This window comes from Theropithecus gelada, chromosome 6, assembly GCF_003255815.1.
Source record: "Theropithecus gelada isolate Dixy chromosome 6, Tgel_1.0, whole genome shotgun sequence".
In the NCBI taxonomy this organism is placed as follows: domain Eukaryota; kingdom Metazoa; phylum Chordata; class Mammalia; order Primates; family Cercopithecidae; genus Theropithecus; species Theropithecus gelada.
Window position 1 is genome coordinate 15,942,229 of NC_037673.1, and position 23,388 is coordinate 15,965,616.

General features: G+C 42.2%; 1 protein-coding gene across 2 annotated transcripts in view; it reads left to right on the forward strand.

The window, feature by feature from the left end:
• Positions 1 to 22,736, forward strand: part of FBXL7 (F-box and leucine rich repeat protein 7) — a 437,406-nt gene extending 414,670 nt beyond the window's left edge. For both annotated transcript variants that reach the window (XM_025388587.1, XM_025388589.1), the window contains exons 3-4: positions 10,928 to 11,539; positions 19,373 to 22,736. In XM_025388587.1, coding sequence (XP_025244372.1) covers positions 10,928 to 11,539; positions 19,373 to 20,109 — 1,349 coding nt within the window. In that variant the 3' untranslated portion in view covers positions 20,110 to 22,736. The remainder of the gene's footprint in view (positions 1 to 10,927; positions 11,540 to 19,372) is intronic.
• Positions 22,737 to 23,388: the final 652 nt, after the last annotated feature.

Here is a 23,388-nt window from a genome sequence, read left to right on the forward strand (position 1 = left end):
CGTCTCCACAGAAAATTTTAAAAATGAGCCAGGCATGGTGGCATGTGCCTGTAGTCCCAGCTACTCGGGAGGCTGAAGCAGGAGGATCCCTTGAATCCAGGGGTTCAAGGTTGTAGTGAGCTTTGATCATGTCACTATACTCCAGCCTGGGTGACAGAGTAAGACCCTGTCTCAAGAACAAAATAAAATGAAAGCAAGTAAAGCAAGTAAATGGAGGGAGGGAGGGAGGGAGGGAGGAAGGAAGGAAGGAAGGGAGGGAGGGAGGAAGGAAGGGAGGGAGGGAGGAAGGAAGGGAGGAAGGAAGGAGGCTATTTAAATACTACTGCCTGCCAAAGACTTTAAATCAGAGGTTTATGCCTTTTTTTTTTTTTTTTTTCCATTGAAAAGGGAGATCAGCAAATGTTTAAAGATATTCTAGAAACATTCTCTACCATGGGAGATTAACCCCTTGCCTTGTGAAAAAAGTAACCTCTAATAGCAATGCTACTCTCGCTCAGGGATGAAAATGAAACTTCCTGCTTTCCATTAAAGAATAAATAGTAGGCCGGGCGCGGTGGCTCAAGCCTGTAATCCCAGCACTTTGGGAGGCCGAGACGGGCGGATCACGAGGTCAGGAGATCGAGACCATCCTGACTAACACGGTGAAACCCCGTCTCTACTAAAAAATACAAAAATCTAGCCGGGCGAGGTGGCGGGCCCCTGTAGTCCCAGCTACTCGGGAGGCTGAGGCAGGAGAATGGCATAAACCCAGGAGGCGGAGCTTGCAGTGAGCTGAGATCCGGCCACTGCACTCCAGCCTGGGCGACAGAGCGAGACTCCGTCTCAAATTTAAAAAAAAAAAAAAAAAAAAAGACTAAATAGTATAGGCCAGACGCAGTGGCTCATGCCTGTAATCCCAGCACTTTGGGAGGCTGGCGTGGGAGATCACTGGAGGTCAGGAGTTCGAAGCCAGCCTGGCCAACATGGTGAAACCCCATCTCTACAAAAAATTCAAAAATTAGCTGAGTGTGGTGGTGCGGGCCTATAATCCCAGCTACTCAGAAGGCTGAGGCAGGAGAATCGCTAGAACCTGGGAGGCAGAAGTTGCAATAAGCCGAGATCGCGCCACTGCACTCCAACCTGGGTGACAGGGTGAGACTCCATCTCAGAAGAAAAAAAGAAAAGAATAAGGTCCCTCTGCCAATTAAGGAAAAAGAGGGTACTAAGAAGTTGTTTGATAAAACCATAAAGAGTCTGATGAATTATAATCTAGGACTCACACAGTTTCTGAGGCCACCTGATCTTTATTCGGACCGAAATTTCTTAAGATACTTTCTAGATACTCAAATTGGAAGCAAAAATCAAACTGTATCATAGATTTCAAAAGTACATTCTGTACATTTCATTAATATATTTATGGATTTTAGAACAATGTGGCTTACACGTTTCCTTAGCTGTATGAATATTCCCTTCTAGAAGAGCTAAAGGAAAAACAAAACTCATGCTCAGTTCAGATCAGACTCAGAAACTGGGCAACACTGGAAAACCAGGGTTTGTGCCTCAGTAAAGAGCTGGACAGTGGACTGACCCGTGTGACTGATAATAGATGACTTCCACCATCCTCGCCAAGTTCCCACACATCACTCACCACAATGCTACCCTTATCAGACTGGTCCATGTGACCAACAGAGCAGGTCTTTTGTCCTTGGACAGGAGTCTCCGCCATCATCTGATCCTGGGGGTACCAACTTCTGTACAATATTCTCAACAAGAACCCTTGAGCCCTAAAGCTAACTCCCTCCAGGTGAAACGCAAGATTAACGTCTGCATACATTTCTACTTTATCACAACTAATGCCTTAAGTAGGTTCTAGGTTGTATAGATGATCTGAACCACATGAAAAGAAAATATTTTTAAGTGAAACAAGAAGAAAAATGATCTCTCAGATTGTGTTCTTTTCTCACTAGCTAGGTTTTATTGATCTATTTTTTTAAGCTTGAGTTTAAGCTAAGAAAAGAAACCTTGCTTTTTATGGTAAGAGTTCTTGAGAAAAAAGACAACTTATAATAGAAAGCATCTTGCACAAAAGTTTTGGTAATCAGAGGGGAGAGATGAAGAGGAGCTTTGTAAATTTTGACTTTGAAAGACCAGTGTAATGTAAATATGACTTCCTAGAGTGTAAACAGCAGTGGTTTGAAAATAAAAATTTGTACAAAACAGGCAGCTATCTAGTTAAAAGAAAATGTGTCTAATAAGCATGTGTGTCTGAGATGTCTTGAATATTTTGATACTATACTGTAATTACTAACGATATAAAATTTCCAAGACTTTTGAAACCATGAGAAAGTTTTAGGATTTTTTTTCCCAAGAAAAAGACAACTATATTCTTTTGGTACTCTTTACACATTTAAAGTAATTTAAGAATAAAAAACATACTGTTCCCACACAAATTATATACTTGAAAGTATTTTAAATTATTAATGGAACCACAAGTTCTTAATCTTTAAAGAATCCTCTGTCTCTTAGTTTAGCCAACAGATGATTATATCAACATTAAAAAGTACAGTTATATATATATATTTGAGTTAAGGATCATCATTGTGTCAAACAAAGATTACATTTATATTGAGAAAATCCAAAAGTTCACTAAAAATATTGTTTAATTCTTATATTTATTGTCTTCATCTTGGACTTCTGAAAACTGACTTTTTCTCAGACTTGCACAAACTTTTCTGTTCTTTACCATGCTGGGTTTTGTATGATTTGGAGGCATTCTCAACATAGAGCCCTTTTTCTCTCACCCTGAAGGACTCAAGAAAGAAATTAGAGATGTAAGAACAGTGGTGTGCAGGTACTTTAATGGGACTATGGTGCAGAAAGGAGGTGGGGTAAAAATATTTGCTTTAGGCCGAGGGTGGTGGCTCACGCCTGTAGTCCCAGGACTTTGGGAGGCTGAGGTGGGCAGATCACGAGGTCAGGAGTTCCAGACCGGCCTGACCAACATGGCGAAATCCCATCTCTACTGAAAATACAAAAATTAGTCGGGCATGCTGGCAGGTGCCTGTAATCCCAGCTACTTGGGAGGCTGAGGCAAGAGAATCGCTTGAACCCAGGAGGCAGAGGTTGCAGTGAGCCGAGATCGTGCCACTGCACTCCAGCCTAGATGACAGAGCGAGACTCCATCTCAAAAAAAGAAAAAATTGCTTTATAATCTAGTTAAATGCAATAACTCCTCCCTTTCTAGACCCAACTGGGCACTTGGGCAGCAGTTACAATGTGTATTAAATGATCCAATAAATGAATGGTCTCTTTTGCCTATCAATCTGTAATGCAAAAGTATGCAGCAGTGCAGTTTACTGAATTTTAATGCCAAATGTCTATCGCTGTATATTCCTTGCCATCTACTCTGTATGTCTTCCTGCAGGCATCAATGTGGGTCTGTTATTTTTTTGTTTTTTGTTTTGAGACAGAGTCTCACTCTGCCACCCAGGCTGGAGTGCAGTGGCTCAATCTCGGCTCACTTCAACCTCCACCTCCTGGGTTCAAGCGATTCTTCTGCCTCAGCCACCCAAGTAGCTGGGATTACAGGCACCTGCCACCATGCCGGCTAATTTCTGTATTTTTAGTAGAGATGGGGTTTCACCATGTTGTCCAGGCTAGTCTCAAACTCCTGACCTCAGGTGATCCTCCCGCCTCGGCCTCCCAAAGTGCTAGGATTACAGGCGTGAGCCACTGTGCTCAGCCTCTTTGGTTCTTTTTGTGTCTTTTGGTTGTATTCAGCTTTCTGATATCATTGAGTGACAGTTAAATCACAAAATACACTAGGTATCATTAGGATACAGTCCACAAAATATACATCCTATTGCAAAAGTATGCAGTCATTTCTCCTTTAAATTCCCCCATTGTACTTTCATGATACTTTTAGTGTGCTCATCTGTCTTTCCTCGAGAGGAAATTTTATAATTTCAATAAAATTTTACAATTTTATAATTGCTACCTTTTTCAAGTCTTATATTTGAAATTAGCTGGGAACGGTGGCTCACGCCTGTAATCTCAGCAATTTGGGAGGCCGAGGTAGGCAGACGACTTGAGGTCAGGAGTTCGAGAGCAGCCTGGCCAAAATGCTGAAACCCTATCTCTACTAAAAATACAAAGATTAGCCAGGCGTGGAGGTGTGTGCCTATAGTCCCAGCTACTCAGGAGACTGAGGCAGGTGAGTCACTTCAACCAGGGAGGTGGAGGTTGCAGTGAGCTGAGATGGCACCATTGCAGTCCAGCCTGGGTGACAGAGCAAGACTCCATCTCAAATAAATAAATAAATAAAAGAAAGAAATTAATCAGCAGCATCCCTTTTACTTTGCAGATTTTATAATTTTTCCCTTTTCATATTTGTCTGTCCATATCTCCATTCATCCATCCACGCATCCACGCTAATACACAGTAACTCATTGAGTTCACCTTTAACAGATTTCATTACCAATTCATGCAGTTATTCCCAGGGAAAAAGTTTGCTCAAAGACTGCCTGCTGGGAGATAAGGGGCTAATATCTAAGATTTATAAAGAACTCATGCAACTCAATAGCAAGAAAACATATCCAATTTTTAAAATGAGCAAAAGACTTAAATAGAAATTTTTCTAAAGATGTCATGAAAATGGCCAACAAGTACATGAAAAGGTGCTCAATATCACTAATCATCAGGGAAATGCAAATTAAAACTACTGTGAAATATCACGTCACACCTGTTAGGATATCTATTATCAAAAAGACAAGAGATAGTAAGTGTGACGGAGGATGTGAAGAAAAGAGAATCCTTGAAATCTAGATTATTGCGGCCATTATGGAAAACAATATGGAGCTTTCTAAATAAATTGAAAGTAGAATACCGTATGTCCCAGCAATCCCTCTTTTGGGCATATACCCAAAAGAGATGAAATCACCAGCTTGTAAATATATGTGCATTCTCATGTTCATTACAGCACTGTTCACAACAGCCACGATACTGAAACAACCTAGGGTTCATCAATAGATGAATGGGTAAAGAAACTATTTTATATTTATGAAATATTATATTTAATATATAATATATACACATATCATATATGTTATATATATGAAATACTATTCAGCCATTAAAAAGGAGGAGATCCTGCCATTTTCCACAATATAGATGGGTCCAGAGGTCTTGGTGGATTTTAAAACGCCACCTGCTCTATGTATGTTCTGGAAGTTTTTTATGTGTTATGAAAATGTACTGCTTTCTTAAAAATTGGGGCATTTTTTTCCTGATATGTCAGGGAATATTTTATCTTCAAGTGAAATGATCAAGAGCTTTTTATGTGTACTGCTTTGCATTGTTTCTTGCCAAGGATGCTGTGGGTGATATCTGCTCCTCGGTGATAAGGATACCACCTCAGAGAACAGAAGCTGCAGGGAAGGAAGGCGTTTAGAGGAACTATGCTACAGTTTCATCATGATCCTCGTTTTCAATTACCAAAAGGTCTTCTCAGAATTTAAGGACACTCAAAGCAGGCAGCAATTAATTTAATTCCAGATAGAAGCTTTTGGCCATGTATATTTCACTTGGCACTTTTTACAAATCTCACTTTCCCTGTTCAGAGTAATTCCTGGCAGTGTTGTAGTGTTCTTCCAAATACCACTCATGCATCTCACCAGCTTGCCTAAGGGAAAAGTAAAGGAAGATGTAGTCTAAACAGCTAATTTCATATAAATTTACATAAAAATATAAAATATATTAAAATGAACAATAATATCCCCTTAGTGTTACTGCTAAACTGTATTTGAGCCCAATGCATATCTCCTTACTACTAAGATAAATGACAGTTTTGCCCCAAGGCATCAGATAGGTAGAAATTCACATGAAAGTGTTCATACCTACAAAATATTCTAAATCCATAATCTAAGTTCAAATATAGTCAGCTTTCTCTCTGCAGCTGTTTGTATTGCAGCATCATAAGACCAGGAGGAGAGTTACAGCATTCTTCTACCTCTGTCATCTTAATATTTGTCTCTGATGTTCTCCTCTCTGCATCAGGGTCCCTGTTTCTACTCTCAAAAGAATTAGCAGCTATTGCCAATGTCCATTTAGCTGCCAGTCTTCTGAAAGAAACATAGGAGAAAAGAATTGTATACAAAGAGTACACTTGGTCTTTCTACATTCTCTTCTGTAAACGAAATATACTACTTGGGAGGTAGAATAGTCCTTGTTTTGAATTTGAAGCCATGCTTTATTTTCCTGCTATAGAGACATATTCTGGTACTCTTTATAATAATATCTCGTGACAGTAAATAGCTCCTGATATCAAAGGGTAAAACACATTACGTGACAAGCTGTGCATAGTTTATCCATAATAAAATTTATTTTCAAATGTAAATACATATATGTGTATATTTTTAAATTTGGAAATACATTTAATGTGTTTGTGGAAAGTATCAAGAAAAGATATTTTGTGACAGCTTCTAGGTATACATCTCTGTAGTTTTTGTCATTCTTTATAATCTGTTTAATTATCAGGTGCTATTTATTTAATTGAGACAAATTGTATCATCTTTTCAAAAGTTCTCTGAGGTTGTTGGCCTGCTGTAGGAATAGCAGGAGGGAATCAGAGACTCTTGGTGTGTCTTCTGGTAAAAGAGGCATCCAGCTTTCCTAAGTGCTTGGAGTATGAAAGAGTGGCGGGTTTTAGAAATCCACTTCACCCTCTCCCCTCTGCCCCCACGCACAGGGTAAGTATCTTTCATTCCTCAGGGGCCCACCTCTAGGCAGGTAGTGTCTTCTCCTTCAAGATGAATAAAACCTAGGCAGGCAGGAGAGGGAGTTCAGCGCCCTCACAGCTGCTAAAATGTGAGAGCTGAGAGCCTAGGATTGTCTTTCCCTCCTGGCCCGAAATAAGTTGTTCACCTGCCTCCGAGAAACACTGGCTTCCGCGATAATTCTCTGAGTACCCATAATAATGAAGGTGGGTACCATGGTAACTTGGATGGCAGTTTCGAAGTCCAAAATTGTTTTATATTTGAGATTTTCCTTAAAGATTTGCTATTCATTCTAGATGATTACCAAAGGGAAGTACGATTTCTTATGAATAATTTAAAATGCAGCATGTATACCACCTGGAATAGAAAAATACATGCCAAGCTAGAATTATTTTTTAACATATACTTCCATTCAATTCAAGATGTTTGTTGTGCACCTACTATATATCATAAACAATGACAGGTGCTGCCAGGACAGAAACAAGGAAAGGATGTAATCCTTGTCTCAAAGGAGTTTTTAGTGTCATAGAAGGTATGTCCATCATCTGTTGCCACAGTAATACTGTGTAAAAAATCGCCCCCAAACTCAGTGGTTTAAAAACATTGTTTATGCATCTGTGGTTCATCTGGGTATTGGCTGAACCAAGCTGGCCTTGGTTGAGCTTGTCTGTAAGGTACAGATTGGAGGAAGTTCTGTCTACTTCACGGGTCTCTCATTATTATTATTATTATTATTATTTTACAGTTTCACTGTGCAGTGGTGTGATTTCGGCTCACTGCAACCTCCAACCTCTGCCTCCTGGGTTCAAGCAAAAATTCACGTGCCTCACCCTCCTGAGTAGCTGGGATCATAGAGGTGTGCCACCACACCTGACTAATTTTTGTATTTTTAGTAGAGACAGGTTTTTGCCATTCTGGCCAGGCTGGTCTCAAACTCTTGGCCTCAAGTGATCGACCCGCCTCAGCCTCCCAAAGTACTAGGATTAGAGGCATGAGCCACTATGCCTACAAGAGGCTAGTGAGGCATGTTCTCCTCATTGTGATGGTAGAAGATTGAGAGGTCAAGCCCACTGCACAAATGGCTTTCCTCTAACATTTTCTGCCAAAGGAAGTCACATGGACAAGCCCTATGTCACTAGAATAAGGAAATATACTCTTTCTGAGGTGAACTGCAAAGTATATGGCAAAGGATATGGGGACACAGGGAGGGATGAAAAATTAGGAAAATATATAGCAGGTGCGCAAATGTCTTGAATAGAAATGCTAATATGTTAAAAATAATACAATCAACCATTAGGAAAAGATAAATTCACAAATGTCTGTATAACAAATGGTGAGGACTTCACAAGGGAAGGGATCCTATCTCAAAGACAGGAAGAAAACTTCTTAAAGGAGATGACACTTGCAGCCACTCAAGAAAGGTGTTTGTATTTCAAGAGGCTAACATGGGAGGTTGGGGCAGCACATGATTCAAAGATGCTCCATGAGCAGAGTGTGGACACACATAAGCCATTCTCAGTGTTAGGTTATAAAGAAGTAACTGAACAGAAAAATTGCAGCAATAGAAAAAGGAAATGTGTAAGAAAACTACAAGTAGGGGGAGACTTCAGGTCTCAGAAATTTTTGTCTTGTGTGTTATTGCTGGAAGTTCTTTGAGTAGATAGTATGAGTGTTAATTTCCAGGGTATGAAATATGCAAAAGCATGTAAGCATAGAGCTTTTGTTTAAATCTTGAGAACTATAATTAGAGCTGGAAATGACTTAGAAATTGTTTAGCTCAGCTCAGTTAGTTTATAGATGAGGAAATATGTATTTTGAAGATAAATTCTCTATGTGTGGATATGTATGTATATCTCTATAGATACATACCTATACAGATAGGTCCTGATTTTACTATGGCGTAAGTATAATTTTCAGACTTCATGATGGTACAAAAGTGATACACATTCAGTAAAAACTGTACTTCGAGTACCCATACAACCATCCTGTTTTTCACCTTCAGTACAGTATTCAGTAAGTCACATGAGATATTCAACACTTCATTATAAAATAGGCTTTGTGTTAAATGACTTTGTTACTGTAGGCTATTGTAAGCCTTCTGAGCACATTTAAGGTAGGCTAGGATAAGCAATGATGTTTGGCAGATTAGATGTTTTAAATGCATTTTCAACCTGGGATATTTTAAATTTATGATGGGCTTATGGCCCAAAAACCCCATGGTAAGTTGAGGAGCATCTTCATGTGTGTGGGTATATGTATGTGTGTAAAATATATAAAATATATAAATATATTAACAGAGAAAATACATTTCCTCCTAAATAAGACCATAGATGTGGTATTATTACCATATATATCCAATGTGTATATATGTATTATATCCAATGTATATTGTATATAATATCCAATGTGTATTAAGTATATATTTATATAATATATATGATATTATATCAATGTACATTATGTAGATATAAAATTTATATTACATTATATTGAATCTAATAATACATATATACATTGGATATATATGTAATAATACCATGTATGTGGTTATATATAATATACATTGTATTATTACCACATATATCCAATGTATATATGTATTATTATATCCAATGTATATTGTATATAATATCTAATGTGTATTATTAGGTATATTATTTATATTATATATTATATAATATCAATGTGTATTATATAGATATAAAATTTATATTATATTGAATCTAATAATATGTACATTGGATATATATGGTAATAATACCATGTATATGGTTATATATATAATATACATTGGATATTATATATCCAAAATCTATAATATACAATTGTATTTAGAGAGAAAGTCTAAATTCTTCTTCTGTGTATATTGAGGAAAAGAGAGGGGAAATGAGTCTACTTCTTGAAGTGATATTCTAAAGAATTCTTAATTCCTCACAAATTTTAAAACTTCTGTGTCCTTATCAGCGATCTTTCTAGTTCCAAGGAATAGAATATGGCTCATACTATTCAAATGCATAGGGGAGGTTGTTAATAAGAAGAAAAAATAAATATGTTTCCAGTTACCCAAGGACTGGAAATGCCCTGTGCAATGCCTGATCTAGCAGAGGCTTTTCATTGGCTCCCCTAGTCTGGGGTACTGTTATCAACAGAAAGGGAAACAGATACTGGGAGAAGTGCGCCAGGGCAGCAGGTGTCCTCTGTGCCGACTCACTAGTCTTCCTGTCTTCTGAAATTCACTCCCCTCATTTGTAAATGCAACATAATCACCCATTTAACCAAAATATGATTAGGGAGGTAAACCAGTTTGTGTATCTAATATATGAGGTTTCTCCAGAATAGAAACAATGAAACTTTGAAGTTGTTTCCTTTCCATAATGCCAGTTTGTGTAGACTGGAAGTTGTCAAACTATGATCTGATGGGATTTGTTCCCTGGTCTGGACAGGGACTGGTCCAGCTGGTCTGCTTTTATAAATTAGGTTTTATTAAAACAGCCACTCTCCTTTGTTTACACATTGTTCGTGGTAGCTTTTGCACAACAATGGCAGGGCTTGTCGTTGCAAGGGGGACAGAGCCCATGGCCTGCAAAGCCTCAGTATTTAATACCTGACCCTGTTCATTGCAGTCTGCCCACTCCTGGTGTAGACCACGGGGAATTGGCGCTTTCTGGAATGGGCGACTCGTGCATGTGCTTGGTCCTCTGGGATGGCATTGACAGGAGTCGGCCCAGGGAGGACATCTGTGGAATGAGAATGTTGCCCCCATGAATGTTTTCTCTAAGAAAGAAACCGGTGCTGGCCCGGCGCGGTGGCTCACCCCTGTAATATCAACCTTTTAGTAGGCCAAGGTGGGCGGATGACCTGAAGTCAGGAGTTTCAGACCAACCTGGCCAACGTGGTGAAACCCCGTCTCTACTAAAAATAGAAAGAAAAAAAAAAACAGCCGGGCGTGGTGGCGCATGCCTGTAATTCTAGCTACTCGGGAGGCTGAGTCAGGAGAATCGCTTGAACCCAGGAGGCAGAGATTGCCGTGAGCCGAGATCACGCCATTGCACTAAAGCCTGGGCGAAAGATCTTTAAAAAAAAGAAAAAGAAAAAAGAAACCGGTGCTTTTGCTGCCTCCCTGGGGCTCTGCTGAGGCCGCCATCCTTAACCCTTTGTTCTCTGTCCTTTGCCAGACTCCGACCTGAGCATGCGCACACTGAGCACGCCCAGCCCAGCCCTGATATGTCCACCGAATCTGCCAGGATTTCAGAATGGAAGGGGCTCGTCCACCTCCTCGTCCTCCATCACTGGGGAGACGGTGGCCATGGTCCACTCCCCGCCCCCGACCCGCCTCACACACCCGCTCATCCGGCTCGCCTCCAGACCCCAGAAGGAGCAGGCCAGCATAGACCGGCTCCCGGACCACTCCATGGTGCAGATCTTCTCCTTCCTGCCCACCAACCAGCTGTGCCGCTGCGCGCGCGTGTGCCGCCGCTGGTACAACCTCGCCTGGGACCCGCGGCTCTGGAGGACTATCCGCCTGACGGGCGAGACCATCAACGTGGACCGCGCCCTCAAGGTGCTGACCCGCAGACTCTGCCAGGACACCCCCAACGTGTGTCTCATGCTGGAAACCGTTACTGTCAGTGGCTGCAGGCGGCTCACAGACCGAGGGCTGTACACCATCGCCCAGTGCTGCCCCGAACTGAGGCGACTGGAAGTCTCAGGCTGTTACAATATCTCCAACGAGGCCGTCTTTGACGTGGTGTCCCTCTGCCCCAATCTGGAGCACCTGGATGTGTCAGGTAAATGGACACTGACCTACCAGCTATGGGCCCTCCTGGTGCACCATCCTACAATGCCACCACCGGAAGGTCCTCTTCTTGCAAGCCATCAGAGATGAGGGAGGGGGGTGGTAGGGAGGCTGGCTTTTGCAGAGAAACTGTCTCTATGGAATCATGACCCTGCAGGCCACAAGTTCCCCTTTCATCAAATAATGTCCACTTCTTAGGGGAGTTCTTACAGGAATTCTAGCACATTTTGCCTGGGAGTTGAGTTTAGTATGACTTTTAAATGTCTTTACTCTTCATAACTCTCACAGTTACTTCAGAGCAACCATAAATAACGCAAACAGGGTATCTAATTGTGGAGAAATAGGAAACAAAAGGCTAACTCAAGCACAGTTAGCTTAGAAACTACTCTTGTGCCCGCTTACTGTTGGTCCCTGGAGCCTGGAATCTTTGTCCAAGCTGTAAATATGACCTCATGTGTTTTCATACCATGGGCCGGACGGTGCACACTGTGGGTGGTAAAACACTCAGCTGTGGGCAGTGCTCACAATCACTTGCCATTTTGTAGTGTCTCCTTAGATTTCACCAGCATTCTCCTTACCTCTGGGTTAATCCTGCATCTTTTCTCAAGCAAATTCTCAATTACATAGTGCAAGGGCAAGGTCCATTGAATGAAATCTTTAGTCCTTTTAAAAATTGAAGGAAGTCGGGCGCAGAGGCCCACGCCTGTAATCCCAGCACTTTGGGAGGCTGAGGCGTGAGGATTACTTGAAACTGGGAGTTAGAGACCAGCCTGAGCAACAAAGCGAGACCCCTCTCTCCACAAAAACCAGAAATATTAGCCAGGCACAGTGGTATGAGACTGTGGTCCCAGCTCTTCTGCTCAGAGACTGAGGCAGGAGGATTGCTTGAGCCCAGGAGTTCGAGGCTGCAGTGGACTATGATCATACCACTGCATTCCAGCCTGGAGGATAGAGTGAGACCCTGTCTCTGGAAAAAAAAAAAAAAAAAAAATCGAAGGAAATCCCAGCATGGCTGCTTTGCTTGGAAACCTCTCTCAGGCAGGAAGAATTAAAGCCCAGACTCACACTTAGGCGCCAGACGTGATCTGGCTGGACTAACAGCCCTTCCTTATCTCATTTGCTGCCTAGTCAAAAAATGGACATTCGAGAGGCTGAAATATGTAAGATGCATCAGGGACTTAAAAAAAAAAAAACCAACAGCACGACCAGCAACTTCAGGGAGTTTGGGGGAGGGGTCAAGAAGTAAAAACCACTATGATGGGTGAATAAACAGAATCTGGGATTTACAAGCATCTGAGGCCAGTGATGCCCTCCAACAAAATCCGAGCTAAAGCCGGCTCTCAGCTTGCTCTCTCTTTCAAAAGCCAACATCTGAAAATATTTCAGATGACAGCCCATTACTTTTTGCAGATTGTTTTCCGTGCTAGAGAGCAACTCGCTGCTCCTCTACTTCAACTGGCTCCAAGACAAAACCATAGCAGCCATATGTTCAGTTAGTCATGAGTAGCCAGTGGCATCAAGAAGCAGGAAACCACGAGGTTTTCTTACATTTTTCCTCCAAGGAATTCTGGAAAGAGAAAATGTTGTGATGTGGTGGAAACAAGTTTCAAAACTTTGTGATTTAGGAAAATTCACAGCTTTTTCTAGATGTATTTCCTCTTCATTTAAAAAAAAAAATGACAAAGGACTGGGTTCTTTAACATCTAAGAATTGGAGCATTTTATAAACATTTCATTTTATTTTCTTTTCTTAGATTAGAAAATGATTCATTTTTGGAATCTCTATCTTTGTTAAAGGTGCTTCCCATGCACTCTAAATACAGGCTGCAAGTGATTGTACCCTCTTTTGGAGGGTTCTTTTGAAGTTCAGAAATGCAGAAACCACTTTTGCTATTTGGGATGGAAATTCTTGCATTTCTAGCCTGTGTGATCCTGCCTGGCCCCTTGACTAACCATTATTAAGCCTTGATATCTGTCCTGTATGTTAACCTGCTTACTTTGAAAGTTCAAATATATTTGTGTAGCCTCCCCTGATGTCTCTAAATGACAATAGTGATCTATATACACAGAGATAAAAATGAGGGGAATCTGCAGCTCACCAACTTAAGAACACAGAATCCCACATATGGGAGAAAGTTTCAGATAGATGGTCTTGAAAGACTCAACAGGCCATGAGGATGGATTTGTCATCAGCACCTACTAAGGGTGGCCCTCCTGTTCTGGGGGCATCTGGAAATTGTTATGTTGATGCAGAGGCCAGAGAGCTACCACAGTTGATTTCATTATGCCTGGTTCTCTTTAGTTTTACAGCTGGGCTCTGATAGTGGCCACGTTCTCAGTGGCAGTAAACTTGACTTTGGAAGACTCATCACTGATCTAGAGCTTAATTCTCCCAAAGGAGATGAGACTGCCTATCCCATCCCTAGCATGCAGAAAATGGTCATCTGGGAAGCTATCTTTAAAGTCACTGAAAATGACTACAACTGTATTGTTTTGTCATTATCACATATTACCTTTTATTAATAGTAGCATTAAACATCAATGCACTATATTGATGAATATATTGCAATAACGAGAGGAATTGATAATAAAGAACGTATTTGTGAAAGCTGTATGAAATCTGGAATTAACTGAAGAAGCCCCATAGGTTTGTTCAACCAATTTTCCAAATATAAAATGTCGTAAGTGTTAAAAATAATATTGCTTCAGAAAGAACCTTTCTAACTGGAGACCTGGCATCATCCTTGTTTCTCCTCCTAATCCTACCCAACCAGTAGAATCCTGTTTGGGTGACTCTATTTCCCCAGTGCCTTGAGTCCATCTCTGTCTGCCTGCCTGGCTGCAGGCTTCCCCAACCATTCCTTCTTATACCCATCTCCATTGCCTCCAGAGGAATTGTTTCAAACTACAAGTCTAACCATTCGCTGTCCTGCATGAAACCTCCAATAATTGCTCCCTATGACCTACAGGAAAAATTCAAGTTCCTCCACAGAGCATGTAACAGCCTTCATAAGATGCTCTTCTTAGGTGCAAATTTCATCTCTTTCCTGCATACACTCAATGATCCCTTCTGTAGAATCATCTTATCTGCATGTCCCCAAACACATCCTGTCTCTACATACAGTGATGTGTGCATGCCTGTCTGGCTTGTGTGCCTCTTCCTCCCCTGCCTACTGCCCCTCCCTTGAGAACTCTCTGAACAGACTTTTCATTGCTTAACCTCCAGTCTGGCATCCCCTGAATGTAGCCTTCCCTGCCTCGCCCCCAGTGAGCTAAGGGTTTTTTTTCTGGGTGTCTGCCTTTTGGGTACAGAAAGCTAGAGCATTGATGGACTTGGCAATTCTCAACTCATGATGAGCTTTGAGCTTTATAAGGGCGGAAATATGTCATATTTCATTTTTGCACTTTTATGACATTGTAATTAAGTGAACAGAGTCGTCTCAAAGTTTTAAATGGTCATTTTGGCCTCTAAAAGGTTTAAAGTTCCCTTTGGTTAATACTGTAATCATGCATTTAGGAAGCTGTAGTGCAACAGTTAAAAATTCCTCATCAGTAAAAATGAGGTGGTTGGGAGGATTAAGTGAGTTAAGACTTGTTAAGTTCTCAAACACATGCTCTGATGAGAACCATGTAGTAGGCACTCAGTAAATCACAGCTGTCATTGTCATTGTTGTATTGTCCTTGTTATTAACGTGCCTGGAAGTCAGTAGTTGTTCTTCATTGATTTAACCATCTTACACCCCAGAAGAGGTAGAGATATCACCCTAATAATGAGAGGAAGTGGTAATAAAGAGCATATTTGTGAAAGCTAAATGAAATCTGGGATTAATTGAAGAAACCGCACAGATTTGTTCAACCTATGTTATCTATTCCCTATTGAATAATATTTATATACCTTACCCTAGATGTCAAAGCAGGCCCCTGATCTCATCCCAAGAGACGATTCTTGCCTTGGTTTTGATTAAATCCTTTCAGACACCCTAAGTTTCACCTCATGGATACCCTAACCGCCCATGGACTTGCCCCTTGCTTTCTTTTCTCTGGAATTTGTCTATTATATTACTACCTGGACCCCATATCTATTAATGTATATACAAATTGTTTTTCACTCCACATCTATGCATCCAAATTATTTCTCTCTTTCAAGGACCCCTTTGGAAATCATGCTGTGGTGGCTTCTAAGTTTCCAAAGACCCCTGGGTGCCCAGTGTCTGAATGTTCACTTCATTTTCTACTGTATATCTCTTGTGTAATTTATCAACTCTATGATACGTCATAGTCATTTCTTACCTCCCTTTCTAAATTGAAGTCTTGGAATGAGGAGTCAAGAAACTTATCTGTAGTCTGGTTGTACAAGTCATATAATCTCACTGAGCCTGCGATGCTTCATCTTTAAAAAATGATGTTTATTTTGGATGATTTCTAAGGTTCTCTCCATGTCTATAATGTTTGAATGTGTGAACTAATCATAAATAATACCTGCTGAGCCATGAACCAATTTACTTTCTTTTCAACCCAAACCTAGCAAATCTGTAAGAGTTTGGGCAAAATTTAAAATCTAAAATTATTGATCTAAAATAATACAAGCCTATAAAATAGTCTCTTTACCAAAACTGAACTGAACAAGTATTTCATTAAATTTGGAATTCAGTTTCAAAAGCAAAGTATACATTTTCCTGGACCGAATATATTATCTTCCCTGGAGTGTAGCAGATTTTGCTAATCTTGTTTTTAAAGAAAGGAAACTAGAACCAAAAGTTTAGGAGCGAAGGTTATCATATGATCTTGAAAAACAAAGTGGCTTTACGGGTGTCACAGATGGCCAATCACTACTATAGACAAACAAATTCAGTGCAAGCAGGATTACAGTCAGCCCCAAGAAAGAAACTCCAAACAAAGGGAAATTGCAAAGCTAAAAGGGACCTTTTGCAAAACCACAAAGCCCACTGGAACAGTGTGACCTGCCTCTGACAAGCTGTTTTTCTTCTCCATTTTTGGAGTGTGTGCTTCACTCCGACTTGGTAGCACGTGGCTTTTGAACCTCATTATTCCCGGGACCTGAGTGCCTAAGAGTTTCCTGGGCAGCCTACCAGGAGGTCGGAGGAAGGTCCTCGTTAGCACTATTATGAGGCTGCTGGGAAGCCTTGGATATTGCGTGAAACAGCCAAGGTGCAGAAGTGTCGGAAATGAGGCACCTAGCTGTAGAACTGCCCAAGAGATTTGAGAAGAACAGAGAGAAAGTGAAAAATATATATACAGCCTCGGTAGTCGAATGAAATACATAAAAATATACATTTATTTATAAAATATTAGGTTGGTACAAAAGTAATCGCAGTTTTTGTCTTTTATTTATTTATTTATTTTGAGATCAAGTCTTGCTCTGTCACCAAGGCTGGAGTGCAGTGGTGCGATCTTGGTTTCTTCAACCTCCGCCTCTCAAGTTCAAGCAATTCTCATGCCTCAGCCTCCTGAGTAGCTGGGATTATAGGCACGCACCACCATGCCCATCTAATTTTTGTGTTTTCAGTAGAGACAGGGTTTTGCCATGTGGCCCAGGCTGGTCTTGAACTCCTGGGATCAAGCAATCCACCCGCCTGGGCCTCCCAGAGTGCTGGGATTACAGGCATTAGCCAACACACCCAGTCGGTTTTTGCCATTTTAATTGCAAAAATCGCAGTTACTTTTGCACTAACCTAATATTTATAGACTGTGGCTATTGGTTATATTAATATACTATAAATATACTGTACATGTTTTTATAAAGTAATGTATAGAGAACTTAAATATACCATGAAATGAGTGTTTCATTTATTATATATAAATATATAAATTATAACATATAGTATGTACATATATAACTTATGCACACATATTTTTTAGGAGATTAGAAACGATGTTTAGAGAGGCATCTAAAGATACCTTCCTGAGCATTAATATTGTTCTAACAATCAGGTAAGAAAATGTTTATAAAAGCCCTTTGTGAACTTCGTGTTTCAATACAAATAAGACACATTATCATTAACTATAAAACAGACAACTGTTTTTCAATGTAGGTATACTTCAGCCAAGGTCAAAGTCCTGAAGACACTTAAATGTTGGAAGCTGGATGATCTCATCTGATCCTCTTATGGAAGACTCTTTTCCCTCTATAAACCACTCATTCATTCAGCAGATACTTAGCACCAGCTATGAACCAGGAATGAAAGAGACAGCAGTGAACAGCCCCAAGTCCCTTTTCTCAAAACTTACATTCCAAAGTGAGAAGACAGCAAATAAATAAGTGAATAAATAAATATATAATGCCACCCAGGGTTAAAGACTCCTGAAAATAAAGGGAAGGGAAGCAGGGGATGCTAGTTTATACAAGCATGGTTGGGGACAAATTTTTCAATACACTGAGATTGGCTCTGAGACCTAGGGAAGTGGGGAGGGCTAAGGGAAGCCATTTCTAGTGTTCAGAGGCTGGAGAGCATTTGCGGTGTCCGGGAAATGGCAAGCAGGCCAGTGAAGCTGGAAGAACGAGGTAAAAGATGCCGTCAGAGAGCCCCGGGATGCAGATCCTTGGGAGCCCTGTTAGACTCTGGATTTTACACTTGGAGTGAACGGGCGCCATCCCGAGGCTTTGCACAGGGGCAAGCTTCGAGTTCCATTTTCCAAGACGCCTCTAGCAGATAGGGGTGTGGGGAATTGACTGTAGGAGCTAAGGGCAGGGGAGGAAGTCTGGTTCAAGGACACTTGGAGTGAACGGGCGCCATCCCGAGGCTTTGCACAGGGGCAAGCTTCCAGTTCCGTTTTCCAAGATGCCTCTGGCAGATAGGGGTGTGGGGAATTGGCTGTAGGAGCTAAGGGCAGGGGAGGGAGTCTGGTTCAAGGACACTTGGAGTGAACGGGCGCCATCCTGAGGCTTTGCACAGGGGCAAGCTTCCAGTTCCGTTTTCCAAGACGCCTCTGGCAGACAGGGGTGTGGGGAATTGACTGTAGGAGCTAAGGGCAGGGAAGGGAGTCTGGTTCAAGGGCTACAGCAACAATCCAGATAACACAGTTGTTCTTCCTCAGCTAAAGAGGGTTGAATTGACTCGGAAGGTCTGTTCAGTTGACAGAAGGTCACCTTGCTAGACTAATAGATTCACTTCCCATAGCGTTTTCAGAGCACATGCATATCTGTTCTCTCGTTGCATCCTCATTATATCTGAAATGTCGGCTCACCACCTATTCATTCCCATTGCATAAAGGACAGTTCTGAGAAGCAGCAACGTTAAGCCTCCTGCCTGAACCAGGTGTGACTCCCAACCCAGTGCTCTTTCTGCTAAACCAAGGTACATGCCCGAGCTTTGTCTTTGATACCTCACTTTGGACCAGGGAGCTTCCAAACCACGGCAGTGCAAGAACTCACTTTTACTGAGCTCCTGGAACTTTCCAGGGCCAAGGCAAGATATTTACACACATCCTCTCATTTCTCCATCCCAGCTGCCTCCCAGGGAATGTGATCCTCCCTATTTTAAGACAAAGGAAATACTCAGAAGGATTGATTTGCTAAATATCAGGCAAGTAGGGACAGATGACAGATCAGGAATTGGAAAATTGGAACCGTGGTTTTTCTGATCCAATTCCCTTAAGCCCAGATAATAGAAATAATGTAGTTAAATAATCAGATAAATATGGGGAACCCATTCTTGCTTTTCTTCTCTCAGGGACCAAGACAGGAAGGGGTAACGTCAGCCTCGGACCCAGACTTGGGCGAGGGTCAGGAATCCCCCAGGGAATCCCCGGGCGTGGCTCCCCTGCTCGCAGGTTGCTCTGAGCCTGTGTTCTGTCTCTTTGTGCAGGGTGCTCCAAAGTGACCTGCATCAGCTTGACCCGGGAGGCCTCCATTAAACTGTCCCCCTTACATGGCAAACAGATATCCATCCGCTACCTGGACATGACGGACTGCTTCGTGCTGGAGGACGAAGGCCTGCACACCATCGCGGCACACTGCACGCAGCTCACCCACCTCTACCTGCGCCGCTGCGTCCGCCTGACCGACGAGGGACTGCGCTACCTGGTGATCTACTGCGCCTCTATCAAGGAGCTGAGCGTCAGCGACTGCCGCTTCGTCAGCGACTTCGGCCTGCGGGAGATCGCCAAACTGGAGTCCCGCCTGCGGTACCTGAGCATCGCGCACTGCGGCCGGGTCACAGACGTGGGCATCCGCTACGTGGCCAAGTACTGCAGCAAGCTGCGCTACCTCAACGCGAGGGGCTGCGAGGGCATCACGGACCACGGCGTGGAGTACCTCGCCAAGAACTGCACCAAACTCAAGTCCCTGGATATCGGCAAATGCCCTTTGGTATCCGACACGGGCCTGGAGTGCCTGGCCCTGAACTGCTTCAACCTCAAGCGGCTCAGCCTCAAGTCCTGCGAGAGCATCACCGGCCAGGGCTTGCAGATCGTGGCCGCCAACTGCTTTGACCTCCAGACGCTGAATGTCCAGGACTGCGAGGTCTCCGTGGAGGCCCTGCGCTTTGTCAAACGCCACTGCAAGCGCTGTGTCATCGAGCACACCAACCCGGCTTTCTTCTGAAGGGACAGAGTTCATCCGGCGTTGTATTCACACAAACCTGAACAAAGCAAATGTTTTTTAAAAGCAGCTTATGTAAGCACCGACACCGACTCATAACAGCTCTTTCTTCCAGGAAGGTTATTAGGAATCTGGCCTTTATTTTTCCTCATTTCTCATGGGCAACAGAGGCCAAAGAAACGAAGCAAGGCAAACAGCGAACAGGCATTTTGGTCAGGTCATTTGTAGGAAGTTTCTCTTCTCACGAAAGATGTACTTCAGCAGGCTGATCGCAGTTCCTTGAGCAAGGTGCTTACTCTCCGCCGCTCAGGCCCCCGAGGCCGCCTTGTCCCTCACACACAGGCCACACCCCCACAGTTCCACACCCCCGCTCTAAGGCCACACCCTCCCTTCCTAGAGCAGCAGCCAGGACCCATCATCAGAATCACAGTGCTCTCCAGACCTCCTTTCTAAACTGCTTCATTGACCTAAGTCACCCTCTTCAATCCCACAACCATAGGCATTCTGGTCAACTCAATATCATAGCACTTTGCATACGCAAAATACTTTTCAGGTCTTTTTAAAAAATTCATTACAGCAAACAGCTGAGGAAAGACATGCAGTCTTCCCCCAGCTCTGCCAATGACTCTGACTTTGGCCAAAGCAATTCACTGCTCTGGGCTGCAGCTTCCAGCACCGAGTCAGAGGCCACACAGCCCAAAGATTAGCTTCATGTTCATTATAGCATTGAGGGAACAGAGACACCCATACACAGAACCGCCTTGGCATAGAAGCACCTAGGCATCTTCCTCTTCCAGGAGAATTGATTCTATGGATGGGCGTGATTTCAGGAGATTGTGCAGGGCCAGCATCAGTGCACAAAGGGTCCTGTATGTCCTTTGGCTGCAAACCACCCACTTCCCTGTGTGTTTCAGTGGGAGAATTTCCTCTCCCACCTCTTCACATCCTCTTTTGCCAGGCTGGATGGTGTCGTTTCTGTACACAAATACTTTCTGCATTCCCCCCTCCACAGCATCCTAGCCAGGCACCAGCACGTCTAATCACAGCAAAGCCCAGATCCCCCCTCAGTTGCTTTTACTCAGCGTTTTCAAATAGGAGTAAAGGCCCTCGCAATTTCTAATTAACAAGCAAGGCCCAAGGGAACACATATCTTCAAAAGTTTTTCTAATCCCTCGCCTTGCACACCTGGCATGCTTCAGGCACATCTGTCCTACAGCTGGCAGAGACAGATGCCTCGGTTCTTTGTCATTCAGATTGCATTTGGCCTCTTCTCATCTATTTATTTCTTTATACATCCAGACATCATCACATGAAGCCTATTGGGGTTAAGTTTGTAAGTGTTTAATTGTGCCACTTGCCACCCTGTGTGCCTCCTCCGTGGCTGTCTGCGTGTTTTCCATCAAAGAATGCAAAGCAGACTTCCAGGTGTTTAAATTCTGTTCACTCAAAAATGCCAGATGAATGGAAGAGGGAACACACTGAGATGACTTAGACTCTGGTCCACCAACCAGACCCTTGGAATGGAATATTAAAATCATTACAAGGTATGAATTTTAAATGGATGAAATTTCAAATTATCTTATTTGGATAGAAGTCTATATTCTAGCCTCGTTTGCCTGAAGTCAGATAGCCAGAAGAAATTTCATTGCTCGTTTTCACGAAATTCACTTGTCTTTTGTTAATTAACACAGGGCCTTTCCCAAATTATTCTCTAGCCAAGCCCCGCCTTCATTACTGTTGAAATCCCTCATTTATTTCCTTCTCAAAGTACCCGTTATCCAAACGCAGAACCTTTGCATCTCCAAGCCAGTTATGCTGAATTTGTCAAACTTAGACACCCTTGACAACTGCACTCCTACTGTAGGCTCCTGTGCGTACTGGCGTCTTCTGTGGGGGATGGAGAGGGTAGTGTGATGAGGTGGCATCTGCCCAGGAGGTTTCTTTCATACATCATGGCCTCCCATCCAATTAACATCATCAACTTACATGTGTAATTAAGGCTCTGTGCCATGGGGGAAGTGAGTCATTTAGCTAGGCCAGGATCTAGTGACAGCCACAGAGTTTAGAACCATGAAAGAAGTTGAAGGTAGCATTCTTCAGCTCTGTGACTTGTGACCCTATTTGAAGTTTCAGGATTTGGGTGTCACAAAGGATTGTCCCTAATCCTTGGCCCTGGGGTTTTCCGAGTGAGCTAGTTTAATACTCCAAGAATAAGCAGGCAGATCCAGGTAATGAACCCCTGACCACATCGCCTAAACTGTCTTCCAAGCATGAGACAAAGTTGACTGTTCACACTGATTGCCCAACACATACCGTCTTGCCAGTTTCTCCTTTTCTCCCAGTCTCCTCTTCATGCATTCTGTTCTCCCTTGGGGTGGGAATCTATGGTGGAGGTTACTGGGGAAAGAGCTCAGCAGATTTTTAGAGACCAAACCAAAGGCCTCACTGGGAAATTTATCTGTTTTAAAACATTGCTTCCTTCCTGGCTCTGCTAAATTGAATGCTCATTGTTTTTTTGTTTTTTTGTTTTTTTGTTTTTAAATTCTAATGTTCAAATCACTGCGTGCTGTATGAATCTAGAAAGCCTTAAATTACTACCACCAAGAAATAAAGCAATATGTTCTTAATCAGCCTCGGCTTCATTTTTAATAACCTTGCCAGAGGAGAGTGCTGTTTGGTTGGGGGGTACTCAAAAGTATGCAAAAAACTTTCTTTGAAGGACAGAGCAAGCCAGGTCATTGCCACTGTTGCCTGCTTGAAGATACATCGATGGTTTTCTCATCTCCTTTGGACCAATGATTTTGGCTTAAAATTGGCAGGTAAGTGAAAAAATATTACTTTCACAGTATAGTTCGGGTCTTCAGTTCCTTAACCCAAACCCTGTGAGACTCTGTCTCCAAAAAATACAAAATTTATCTATGGTGGATTTTGTAATACCTACCTCAGCCACTGGGACATCACCCTTAACCAGTCATATTAATATTTCTTCAGCAATAGATCTGAATAGTCACATGACATGAGATTATTATAGACTATAAATAGCCTTGCATCAATTGAGATCTGGTTTTGTCAGGAAATTCATTTATACCATAAATAACAAAAAAAACTTCTATTTTGTTCAGAGCTGGGATTTCAGAATTATGAATAGGTAAGGACATGAATAGATTTACCTTGGCACTGGTTACAAACATTGGAGGAAACTTCAAAATTATGCTGACCATTCCTTGTTATAATTTTTTTAAGTGTCTTAGAGTACTATTAGATCGGTGCAAAAGTAATTAT